Raw genomic sequence first — 13,045 nt, 5'->3', positions numbered from 1 at the left:
TTAAGATTTGCTATGTGTACATGGCGTGCTTAGGAAAGCAGATACAAGTGAGGGAAACTAGATTATGTGGTAATCAGAGTTGATGGAACAGGAAAAGGATAGATATAATGGTGAGATGGATCGTTACTAGGGTTAAATCTAAGCATTATTTTTTCCTGAAACAAAAGAAAAGGTAAATAATGTAGTTCTATTTGGAGCTAAATATTCCAAATTGAGTTGTAAACGAAGGTTAGACTAGCGAATTGGTGAAAAACAAGTGAGATTAAAATAAAGGGAAAAAGTATTAAGAAAGGGTTGAAGGTGCTGAAATGGAAGGAATTTATGTTTACAATATAAAAAGCAGGTATGGGGTCTCTGATTCCGCATGGAGCTTTTAATACGAAACACTCAATGGAAGTAAAGTAAAATGTAAAGTTTTATAGGGAAATAATGGGACTTTAAATTGCAGGGGAGGACAAAAGAGCTCATTTTGGCAGGGTATTCAAGAGCATGAATCCTTAGTCAGGGATTAAGTACGTTAAAAAAGTGGGATGAATTTTACAAGTAGTTATGGATTGAAACAGTTACTTTAGAGAAATCAAATACATGTAAGTACATGGAACAAATAATACACGCACAAATTTTAGAATATAATAAGAAAACCGAAAACGTACTTTGAGGAGAAGGCCCATGAGTGACGATTTAGTGAAAAGTTTGAAGATTTGTGGAATACGAATTATATAGAGTGGTGGGTGTGAATGATGTAAAAATGTAAAAGTTACTGTCAAATGGAAAATGAGTAGTAAGGCAATCAGATTATTAGCAAATGGGAAAAGAGTATAGTAGAATATTAATTGAGTGGCTTGGCTTTTTTGTGCACCTAATCTATGTTCATTTTCATCTTCCTAGCTGTATTTTTCTTTATTTTGTTATCATAATTCTTCATAGGGCAGACATAATATGGAATTCACGGTTTACTCTCATACCAAAAATCTTAGCGTTTGATGTTTTAGATTTACAGTTACTTTACACAATTCTCCAATCCCTAGCTAAGTTAAGAATCATTCGGTACATGAAGAATGTTTCAAGTTACATATCACCTGAGAATTCTGAAGAATTATCTACCGTATGTGTACTTATCAGAACTTTGATTTTTTTTTTCTAAATTATAATTTCATTTACATAATTCTCAAATTTCATGCCTTCATTGACAACGGCTTCCTTTGATTTTATTAAGAATCATCTGAATACGAAATCGTTCTTCACGATCATTAATCTTCAAAGTTCCTTGTCCCAAGATTCCTTTATTTTTCCTTTTAGGTCTAATCTGGCAGACAGCTCGCTCGTTTACTTCACCCTACTGAACGGCAACACGCCAGATACTAATTCCGATGGGACATTTGCCATCAGGTGAGTAATAACGCACAATGCATAACATGCTCTTTGTTTATTAAAAGCACAATGTATAAATACATACCTATTTATTCTTGAGTAGAATAGAAAAAAAAAATGTCAAAATTTTCACCATTATAGAAATACAAAGGGGACACGTTAACATTGTTCAGATTTTGAAGATTTCTCTAGCTATTTTATATTTTTAAACTCGGAAAGGGTAACCCCCCCTCTCTCTCTCTCTCTCTCTCTCTCTCTCTCTCTCTCTCTCTCTCTCTCTCTCTCTCTCTCTCTCTCTCAAGACCAGAAGAAATTTGGTGGTTGAATTATTTATCGATTGTAATATTTAGTTCAATATCAAACTGCACTATATTTTGGATGCTTCAAGAAAGTCATGAAAAATTATTCCTCAACTTTGATATGATAATCCAGAGAAGATGAACTTTATCCTTTATGACTTATTGAGGTAACTCTTTAATGGAAGAATAAATTATTTAGCACTTCGTTCAGTAATATATTTCCTTCTTTGCCCACTTTTTCTTGAATATTAATGTTTAGTGACACATGATATATAGATGCAATTTGGATTGTATTTTTCTAAGTTTCCTATCGATCCGTAGAATAAAAAAGCTCAGAATCTCATACATTCGTAATGGAGAAAAATTCGTCGTTTTTTGTATAATTAATAATTTATTCTTTTATTTTGTTAGGTGATGAATTTAGTTCTGCCCGTTAAGGGAACACACTGTCAATACATTTGAATTTGTATGTGCGGGTCTTTAATTCTTCTATTTGTACTATTTTTGAAAGATTTTTAACCAACATAGTAGTAATGGAGTTTTTATCTAATGATCTACAGGCAATAAAATCAATATTCTATCTGTGATTAAGTCTGGTAACTATCTGCAACCGTGCAGTCCTAGAATTTTTATAAACATCATAGCAATTTACCGAAATTTCAATTTATGAAAATTAGGGTCCGCTTATTTCCTAAATGAATGGTAATGAAGTCTTGAGATTATTTCAATGACAGTAATGAACATTTGGAAGGATTTCCAAATGTGAAAGAAAACTGGTAATTGAATATGATAACAAATAACAAGGTTTGCATTCCACTGACTTCATTCGCAAAGGACCCTGGCATGCTTATGGTGAAGAATAATAAAGTGATTCTCACATTACTCTAATAGCTATATCTCACTGGTGTCCACAGACGACAGGAGCATTCGGAGGAGTGTCACGATAGCACAGGTGTGACGGTTTTTGTCGCCTCAAGGAATTTGGATTTTGAGACCATCCAGGAATACACGCTGACGATCCAATTAATTGTGAGTATTATTAACGCGTCTCTCTCTCTCTCTCTCTCTCTCTCTCTCTCTCTCTCTCTCTCTCTCTCTCTCTCTCTCTCTCCAGCAAAAGACACAGATGTGATCTATCTAGATTTTGCAAAAGCCTTTTGGGTTTATTGAAAAGGCACACCTATTATGTTACAAAGAAAAAAGAGCCATTTCTAAGAGTTGATGAATGTCTTCTTATCATTACTCGAACAGATCCAGACAACATGTCAAGTTATAGACTAGTTAGAAAAAAAAAAAAAAACTTACAGAAGTGTTGGCAAAATCCTGGAAAGAAACTGCAGCCAATAAAGAATGTATATATACACTATCATGTGATTCATCTGATAAAGTACACATAGAAGAGTCAGTAGATTTCGAAAGAAGAAAAAGTGAACCTAGATATTCCAGAATGTATGAAATATCACACGAGGTTGGGCTCTAGATAAATAGAGGAAAGACAAAGACGATGAGAACGGAATATGCAATGGAAAATGAAACATCATTGGAGGGGAACTGTGATCTCTAATACTGGGTCTTTAGAATTGGAGTTTAATGGAAAATCAAAAAAATCAAATCCAACGATGGCTAGATTATATGAAATTTGGAAATAAAATCTCCTGAAATTAATATAAAAATCATAATATATATCAGTTTAGTGAGATCGGTTTTACTGTATGGACATATGTCTTGGTATGACAATGAAACAATATCTAACAGATTTTGTATATTTGAGAACAATGCTCTCAGAAAAATATTGGGAGTTAAATAGAAAGATAGGTTTAGAAGAAAAACCATAAGTGGATGTGGATGAGATCATGATGAGCGGTAGATGGAGATGGTTTGGGCACGCTCTTCACACTCCACAAGAGACATTAGTTCACCAATCGTTTAGCTGGCTCCACAAGACACTAGAAGAGCTGTAAAACCCAGGCCTATATGGCTGAAAACTATGAAGCGTGAAGTAGGAGTTGATGAATGGAAAAGTATTGAATTAAAAGCTCAAGATAAAGACTACTGACCGAGGCCATTTGCGTCGTAGGCGTAGGAGGAGATGATGATATATATTTATACATACACACACACACACACACACACACATATATATATATATATATATATATATATATATATAAAATCTCTCTCTCTCTCTCTCTCTCTCTCTCTCTCTCTCTCTCTCTCTCTCTCTCTCTCTCTCTGTATATATATATATATATATATATATATATATATATATATATATATATATATATATATATATATATATATATTTATACTGTATATACATATATACATATATATATGTATATATATTTATATAATATATACATATATATATATATATATATATCTATATATATACATATATACACATACATATATATATATTTATACACACATATATACACACACACACACACACACACATATATATATATATATATATATATATATATATATATATATGCATGTATATGCATATATGCATATATATATATATATATATATATATATATATATATATATATATATATATATATATATGTACAGTTTATAGTTTATAAACTGCACATAATTAGCATTGCCGCTTCTACTTTACAACCGTATTTTCTATGGCGACTGGGATCAGGGGTGTGCCTGATTTTTAAGGAAATTTAGAGTCAAAGGCATTTCCATCTAACCCCACATTAACCACCGTGTCCTTACTAAACAGGGGAGCCTAATGCCCCTCTTAGATCGTCTCTCTACTCTACTTAAAGTTAACATTAATACAAAGCTCTTAATTACCTTCGTGTATATATATATATATATATATATATATATATATATATATATATATATATATATATGTGTATACACACTTATATGTACGTGTATATATACATATGTACACACATATACACACGTATATATATAATACCGTATAATAATCACCGAATGACATCAAAAGAATAAATTGATTCGTTTTTGTCCTTTCCACCATTCAGTTCACCATTGATGGAGAAAGGGGCATCATCAGAATTGGACGGATCCTGAATACTCTCCATAAAAGGACCTACGATTTCCGAGTGGGAGCTGTTGACTTTGCCGGCCATGTCACAATAACGCCGGTAACCGTCTATCTCATTGGTAAGCAGAGTCCCATCTCAATCTCCCCATCTGTCATGAAAAAGCAGATTACATACGATTTGGAATTCATTTTTATTCCTGGAAATATTGATAATCAATATATATATATATATATATATATATATATATATATATATATATATATATATATATATATGTATGTATATATATGTATATATATATATATATATATATATATATATATATATATATATATATATATGTACATATATATATACATATATTTATATATATATATATATATATATATATATATATATATATATATATATATATATATGTATATATATGGTATATATATATATATTTATATATATATATACAGTATATATATATATATATATATATATATATATATATATATATATATATATATATATATATATTTTTTTTTTTTTGCGCTAAACTGAATTAGGGTGTGAGTCAACTTTTCATTGAATACTGTAAAATCTCAATTGCAAGTATTATATAGATTTCCATCTTATATATGCAGTACAAGTTGAGCTCTGGCAACAATGTTCGACATTGTATTTTGAATATGGATTATCTGTTGATATGATTTCGTTAAAAACCATTTTAATCTCTCTCTCTCTCTCTCTCTCTCTCTTCTCTCTCTCTCTCTCTCTCTCTCTCTCTCTCTCTCTAGCTACCAATCCGTCCTATGGTGAGTAATTAAGCCTTTTGTATTTTACCTTCATAGGGACTTTTATGAGAAATTATCTACTTACTTTCAGTATCCTATAAATAATTTACTGATATAACATTACCGATGGCAATGCTTTTATCGATGTTAACAACTAGAATATTGATAGTGGTGATAATATGAGAGGGCCTTTGTGATGATGGTCACTATAATAATAATGAAAATAAATCGTAGCCGCTGTAGTTTTAAATGGAATTTTTAATTAATTAAAATATTAATGATTATTTCCCCCTGCTATTGTTGTTATTTTTCACAGCACTCCTTGTGCAGAAACCCGAAGGTAAGGATTTTATTCTGACAATTATTCTTATGGCATAAAGTTTACCGATGAAAATTAACAAAATGAATAAGTAATTGTAAAGTAATAGGAAAGGTATTATAGAACATGAATAGTATACTGAAATTCTTTATACAGTCATACAGATAAGCCTGTTCTGTCCATCACTTTTAACAGACTCCTTAATATCATGAAATAACAGAAGTATCAATGCAAGATGGAGTAAAAGATAATTGTAAAACTTATTCAGTTAATTAAGGTTGAAGTAAGCTATTCTATGATGGAGAGTCCCTATAAATGATGCCGACACATTTCGTTGCAGATGAGAGTAGCCACAAGCCCATCTTCCATGAATGCGCCGATTATGACGGCATTCACGTCAAGGAGAATATGACGGAGGGAACTCCTGTGCTCATGGTGAGTGATGGGTCCACCGTGACTGAGAGAGAGAGAGAGAGAGAGAGAGAGAGAGAGAGAGAGAGAGAGAGAGAGAGAGAGAGAGAGAGAGAGAGAGAGAGAGAGCATTTATTTAGTAGTGTGAAGTGAATGCAATATGTAAAGGACAGAGCTTTATACAAATGGGGTGGATGTGAACAGTATAGTATCTCCTGCGTATCCGAGAGAGAGAGAGAGAGAGGAGAGAGAGAGAGAGAGAGAGAGAGAGAGAGAGAGAGAGAGAGAGAGAGAGAGAGAAGATGAAAATTTATAAGTGAATGGGAAAAGAATTTGAGGCAATTGAAGCATGTCTTTCATATGTCAAAGTTAAGGGACGACGTTGTCTCCCCAAAAATGCTTGAGCAATCGATTCGGTTGTCAGCGCTTTCCGTGAAGGAATTCAAATAACAGTTATTTCCCTCGAAGGTGCTGGCGACAGACGAAGACCGAGGCCGCAGCCACGTCGTATCCTATGACCTCTTGAATGACTTTGGAAGGTTCACCATTCAGTCTTCCAATCAACATGGACAAATATCTACGACCAAAGTGAGTAGATAATATATAAATATTTTGTTTCTTCCATCTAGGAATCTATAATTGGGGATCCTCGACCTCTATCAGATAAAGAGTTTTTTGCTTGTCCGCATAATTTTAACCTCGTTCCTTTTTCTTTTTTTCTTCACAGTCATTTCTAATTGAAACACAACTATATCAATCTATGTAAGAGCTTTAAAAATAAACATTAGGTAAAAATGATAATAAAATATACAGGAAATTTAGCGAAGGGAAACCCTATTATCAAAATAAAGTCAAGGAAATAGTTTCCATAGGTGATGAAAGCCTATTCTAACAAAAGAAGCTCGTGGGACCTTCGATGTACGCGCAGACAGTATTCAAATGATTGATTATTCCTTTAAGCAGCAACATAAATGAACACCAATATGTCTTGCTTTCCACTTTCAGCGCCTTGACCGAGACAAGGAGGACAAGGAGTTTTACCTGACGGTGGTGGCCAGTGACGGTAGTTCTGGGGCGCACCAGGATTCCTGTTCCTTCAAGGTCATCGTCGAGGACATTAACGATAACCCACCGGTATTCGATCAACAGGTATTGCACAATGCGAATTTCTCCTTTGAAGTGTCTACGTTCATATATATATATATATATATATATATATATATATATATATATATATATATATATATATATATATATATATATATATGTATATATATATATATATATATATATATATATATATATATATATATATATATATATATATATATATGTATGTATGTATGTATGTGTGTGTTTACGCCTTCATGTGTGTTTCACTAGAGTTTATGATTGAGAGAGAGAGAGAGAGAGAGAGAGAGAGAGAGAGAGAGAGAAATTATGGATCTTACTTATTTATGTGCTTACATTTATGTATGCGAACAATTACAGGCTTTGAGCATTTATATTGAAGGCGTTTGTCTTTGTTTATTTATTCCATTTCATTCACTTTCTCTTGAATAACCTTTTTCAACTTATATTTGTATCACCTTCCAACCTTTCCTTTTCTCTCTCTATTATCTAGGCAAATCCTACGTTCTTTAGGCGACAGCTACATTGCTCTCTGCCTTCTACTTTTCATCTGATTCTTTGGTCTAACCCTACTTGGTTTTCCATCTTCTGAGACTCTATCTAGCTCCAGTCTTTGCATATTACTTAAGAAAATAAATCCCTCTACGATCCTCACGAGAGTCTAGTAATGGTACTTAATACTTCACTAAACTCATTCATTTCAATGATAGTAGCTAAATGTATAGCAGTCTATTACGAATACTTCTACAAAAATTATTGTTAAATGTAAATATTTATGAACGCTAAAATCCTTTTTCAATGGCGTCTGGTTTATTTATGGAATGTATTGCACGTCATGTAAGCTGGGTCATGGAAAGTGTCACGTTTAAGCGCGTTGTTCTTATGCCTTTTGTTGATCATAGCCTTTGTATCAAGGCCTTCTTCTGGATTGGGTTCGAGTTTCCTTGCATGAAAACAAACATCAGAAAATTTTTCTCTTTTGTTTGTACGTAAATTCGATTTATTTTAAGTGCCTGTTTTTATGCAGTTTTATTCAATTCGTTTGTTGATTCTTTAATGGGCTGGAAACTAATTTGAAATTGTTTGACAGCACTCTACGTTCGATTCTCAATAATAGCTTGACATGTGAATTTTCTTTTGTTATTATTACTACATATTAGAGATAATGAAATATATCAGAATGAAAAAAAAATGGCTGTATGACCTGCATTGAACTTTTGGGTCTTTTCTAGGAACTATTTGCGGGCCGTATAAGAAATAATATAACATTAATAGTATTAGAAGGCCTAGTTGTCCACACCTAACAGTTATAGAAATGTATGTAATCAAGATCCACATATATCTAAAAACATAACAATATGCAGTTTATCTCTTGGCCCCCCTTTTGTAAAATGGTCTAAAATTTCTACACATTTTATTTTTCTGTAATCAGGAAAACGAGCAGTCAATGGGAAAAATATATTGGCAGTAATAATAAAACAATAATAATTACAGAGGAGACCCTCTCTTAATGCAATGTTATCAAAGGGAAATGCCTTTTAACTGCAGCTTGTTTCTAATTCAATCTTTATAATTGCTTTATGATTGTCCAACATTCATTTGTTCAGACTCTACTCATTGACAGCGTACGATGTATTACAAAGGCAGTTTCTGTTTTAGATTAAGCTGGTCTTGTACCAGCATAGCCACTTGTTCTTTGAACAGTCCGTAGCATTGCAATATTAGTTTATAGGGGAGTGAGAGTTAAATTGTGATATCACAAAGCTAATCCATCTCTTGGCGGTGACCACTGGGATGGAATTGGTGTGTCAGATAGGCCTGGGGAAGACGGGTTTATCGTCTTCATCGTCGAATGTTTAGCGAGAGAGAGAGAGAGAGAGAGAGAGAGAGAGAGAGAGAGAGAGAGAGAGAGAGAGAGAGAGAGAGAGAGAGAGAGTGTGTAAGATGGGTTCCCATTTTCAGGTATTATGTCTTACAGAGGGAAACATCTATTAGTGATGTAGGGAAAGCTGCTGATTCTGTCTTTTGCTCTCATCATGCTTGCAGCTATATATAAATACATACATACATACATACATACATATATACATACATATATATGTATATATATGTATACTGTATATATATATATATATATATATATATATATATATATATATATATATATATATATATATATAAATATATATATATATATATATATATATATATATATATATATATATATATATATATATATATAAATATATATATATATATATATATATATATATATATATATATATATATATATATATATATATATATATATATATAGCACTGGAGAGGGGAAAACATAAAATTGATGAAAACTAGACTTGGAACCGGGTGCCAACAGATGTTTGATTTAAAGTCTGAAAAGGAAAAAGTGATCAATAGTACGGATAGAGTGATGAAAATTTTAAAGGATTTCTATACAATAGCTATACAAGAAATAAAATTACCAATTGAAACAATGAAACTCCTGAGCCGATATCAAATGTAACAAACAGTAAGCGAAGTAAAGAAAGCATTAAAAGACATTAAAAGAGGCAAAGCAGCCTAACAATTGATTTGATAATAGAAGGAGATTCCATTGTAGTAACACTAGCTGAACTTTACACAAAATGCCTGCAAGAATGCTCTATACCAACATCTTGGAAAAAGTACCATTATATTAGTTCACGAAAATGGAGACAAGAGACCTGATAAATTACCGCTCAATAAGTTTACTCCTCGAAATATACTACAACTATCATATTAGGCCAAATAGAAAGACAGTTGGATTTATTTGCCTCTATTTTATCCCTTTTATTTATACTGATTCATTCTTTATTCAATGGCTTAAGTTCCCTCCATAAAACTGTGAAGCAACGCACCAAATGTTGTCTCTATGCTCATGTGTGGTTTTATGTATGGACCAATTTCAAGAGAGCAGGCACCCATTGAAAAAATCAACAAAGAATATATGACAAACAATTATGTGTGGCATTTACAGACTATGAGAAAGCTTTTAATTCTGTTAAAACTTCAGCAGTAATTAAAGCCCTTCAAAGAAAAGGAATATATGAATCTTATGTTAGAACTTGAAAACAATACAAATATCCTAAAGCTAAATAAAGATAGGAAATTTCGATCGAGAAAGGAGTAAGACAGGGAGAGTTTCGAGTTTTGTTCTCCTGTCTCGTCTTCAGCTGCTGATTCTCATCTTAATTTGTTGGACAGGAACTTTGGTCTATTAAATTTCTTATTCCTGATCTAGATATTATTCTCTGACATTGTCGTTCAATTAGTTCATTATGCATGATACATAGGATTTTGTATAATTCTGACCATCCTTTACATGCAGATCTTCCTGGAGAGTTCCATCCTGTTTGTAATACTAAGTATGCAGTTAATTCTAATAGTCAGACCTTCTCCATCCTGAGGCTCAATACTACACAGTACTCTAGAAGTTTTATTCCAGCTGTAACCAAGTTGTGGAATGGTCTTCCTAATCGGGTAGCTGAATCAGTAGAATGTCTAAAGTTCAAAATCGCAGCAAATGTTTTTATGTTGAACAGGCTTACATAAGTCCTATTATAGTTTATATATAGAATACCTGTTTTAATGTTGTTGATGTTTTTAAAATATATTTTAATTTTCATGACTACTTATAACTCTTGTTTATTTCCATATTTCCTATCCTCATTGGGCTATTTTTCCTTGTTGGAGCCCTTGGGCTTATAGCATCTTGCTTTCCCACCTAGGGTTGTGGTTTAGCTAGTAATAATATATATATATATATATATATATATATATATATATATATACATATATATAAATATATATATATATATATATATATATATATATATATATATACATACACATATATATATATATATATATATATATATATATATATATATATATGTATATATATTTATACATGTGTATATATGTCTATATATGTATATATACAGTATATATATATAATATATATATATATATATATATATATATATATATATATATATATATATATATATATATATATATAACGTAATATATATATATATATATATATATATATATATATATATATATATATGAGAAGAACAATATCTTACTCTAACATGGAAATGTACTGTATGTCGAGGAATTGTTGCTCAAAGATAATTTTAATGATTTGCGAAGTATATGCTATTCAGCATCTTCAAATCTTTTTTGAGTTATTGAATTTATGAAATTTAACATATTTTCATCTTTACTGACTTAAAAGATGAACGAGTAAATTTCCGACAAAAATATTCGTGGGTTAATCCCCAGCCCCTACTCCTACGCCCATGTATATATATATATATATATATATATATATATATATATATATATATATATATACATATATATATATATTATATATGTATAGGTATATATATATGTAGGCATGTATGTATATATATACATATATATACACACACATATATATATATATATATATATATATATATATATATATATATATATATATATATATATATATATATTTATTTACTTATTTATTACACATGTGTATGTGTATATATATACAGTAGGCCCTCACCATACGACATTAATCCGTTCCGGAGTTGGTATCGTATGGTGAAAATGTCGTATGGCGGGCAATAGAATAGCTAATGCGTGCAAAACCCCACGTAAAAAACATTGAAAATTAGTATGTAACAAAATAGTTTAGTAAGCACTGTACTACAGTATACTTATATATAATATACATGTACTGTACAGTATATAATTAAATAACATTACAAGATAAATAAAAATTATATACTGTACAGTACTGTAAAGGAAAAAATAAATTTTATTTACCTTTGGAGTGACCTGACTTGAGCTGGTAGTGGGTGGAGGCAGAGGGGGGAGGAGACGGCAGATATAAAAACGTATCAATGCTAATTATGTTATGTACACTTAATAATAAATTTATTCTTACTATTAAACACTGAAAATTAAAAATGCTTTTTTTTATTATTTTTGTCTTTTGAATTTTTTTTTTTATGACTTTTTTTTAGAACTTAAAAAATTACTCTTTTTTAGCTTTTTTAATAGAATCACTATTATCATCTTTGCTTTCTGATACATCTCCTTTGGAGAAATATCTATTCAAAGAAGCCTGTTTCTGACGATTCCTCAACATATTTCTAAAATGACTCATACACTTGTCATTAACACTCTCCATAAAACGACTTGTGTGAAGTTTTTCTGGGTGTTTTTTTTTTTTTCAATGGAACTCCTAAGGTTTTCATACCAATCAAGAGCTTCCCTTATTTCTGCCGATGTCGTTTCTTCAGTCTCCCCCCCCCCCGTCCTTGCCACCACTAGAGCTGTGCTCTTCTTGAATGATGGTCAACTGCATTGCCTCCAACTCCTTCAAGTCTTCAGTCGTAAGCTCCTCCTTGTGCTCCTCGATGAGGGTATGGACGTCAGCCTCATCGACAACAAGCCCCATGGACCTCCTAATTGAAATTATTTCCTCAACATCACCCTCAGGGGCAGGATCATCAACGGCCTCGTCCTCGGTTGAGGGATCGAAACCTTCGAAGTCTCGTTCTGCTACAACAGCTGGCCAGTTTCTTCCATGAGGAGTTCAAGGTGCGCCGTTAAACCTCATTCCAAGCTTTGTCGATCATC

The 13,045-nt window shown here is 31.6% G+C and overlaps 1 protein-coding gene across 1 annotated transcript in view; it reads left to right on the top strand.

Annotated features, from left to right (window-relative positions):
- LOC137643218 (DE-cadherin-like) overlaps nucleotides 1-13,045 on the top strand; it is a 126,554-nt gene that overhangs the window by 5,337 nt on the left and 108,172 nt on the right. The window contains exons 2-9 of the mRNA XM_068376066.1: nucleotides 1,300-1,389; nucleotides 2,585-2,699; nucleotides 4,694-4,835; nucleotides 5,503-5,520; nucleotides 5,816-5,839; nucleotides 6,159-6,253; nucleotides 6,698-6,817; nucleotides 7,235-7,378. Coding sequence (XP_068232167.1) covers nucleotides 1,300-1,389; nucleotides 2,585-2,699; nucleotides 4,694-4,835; nucleotides 5,503-5,520; nucleotides 5,816-5,839; nucleotides 6,159-6,253; nucleotides 6,698-6,817; nucleotides 7,235-7,378 — 748 coding nt within the window. The remainder of the gene's footprint in view (nucleotides 1-1,299; nucleotides 1,390-2,584; nucleotides 2,700-4,693; nucleotides 4,836-5,502; nucleotides 5,521-5,815; nucleotides 5,840-6,158; nucleotides 6,254-6,697; nucleotides 6,818-7,234; nucleotides 7,379-13,045) is intronic.

The sequence above is a fragment of the Palaemon carinicauda genome, chromosome 6, assembly GCF_036898095.1.
Source record: "Palaemon carinicauda isolate YSFRI2023 chromosome 6, ASM3689809v2, whole genome shotgun sequence".
In the NCBI taxonomy this organism is placed as follows: domain Eukaryota; kingdom Metazoa; phylum Arthropoda; class Malacostraca; order Decapoda; family Palaemonidae; genus Palaemon; species Palaemon carinicauda.
Note: the sequence above shows the minus strand (reverse complement) of the source record. Positions and strands in the feature narration are given on the sequence as shown.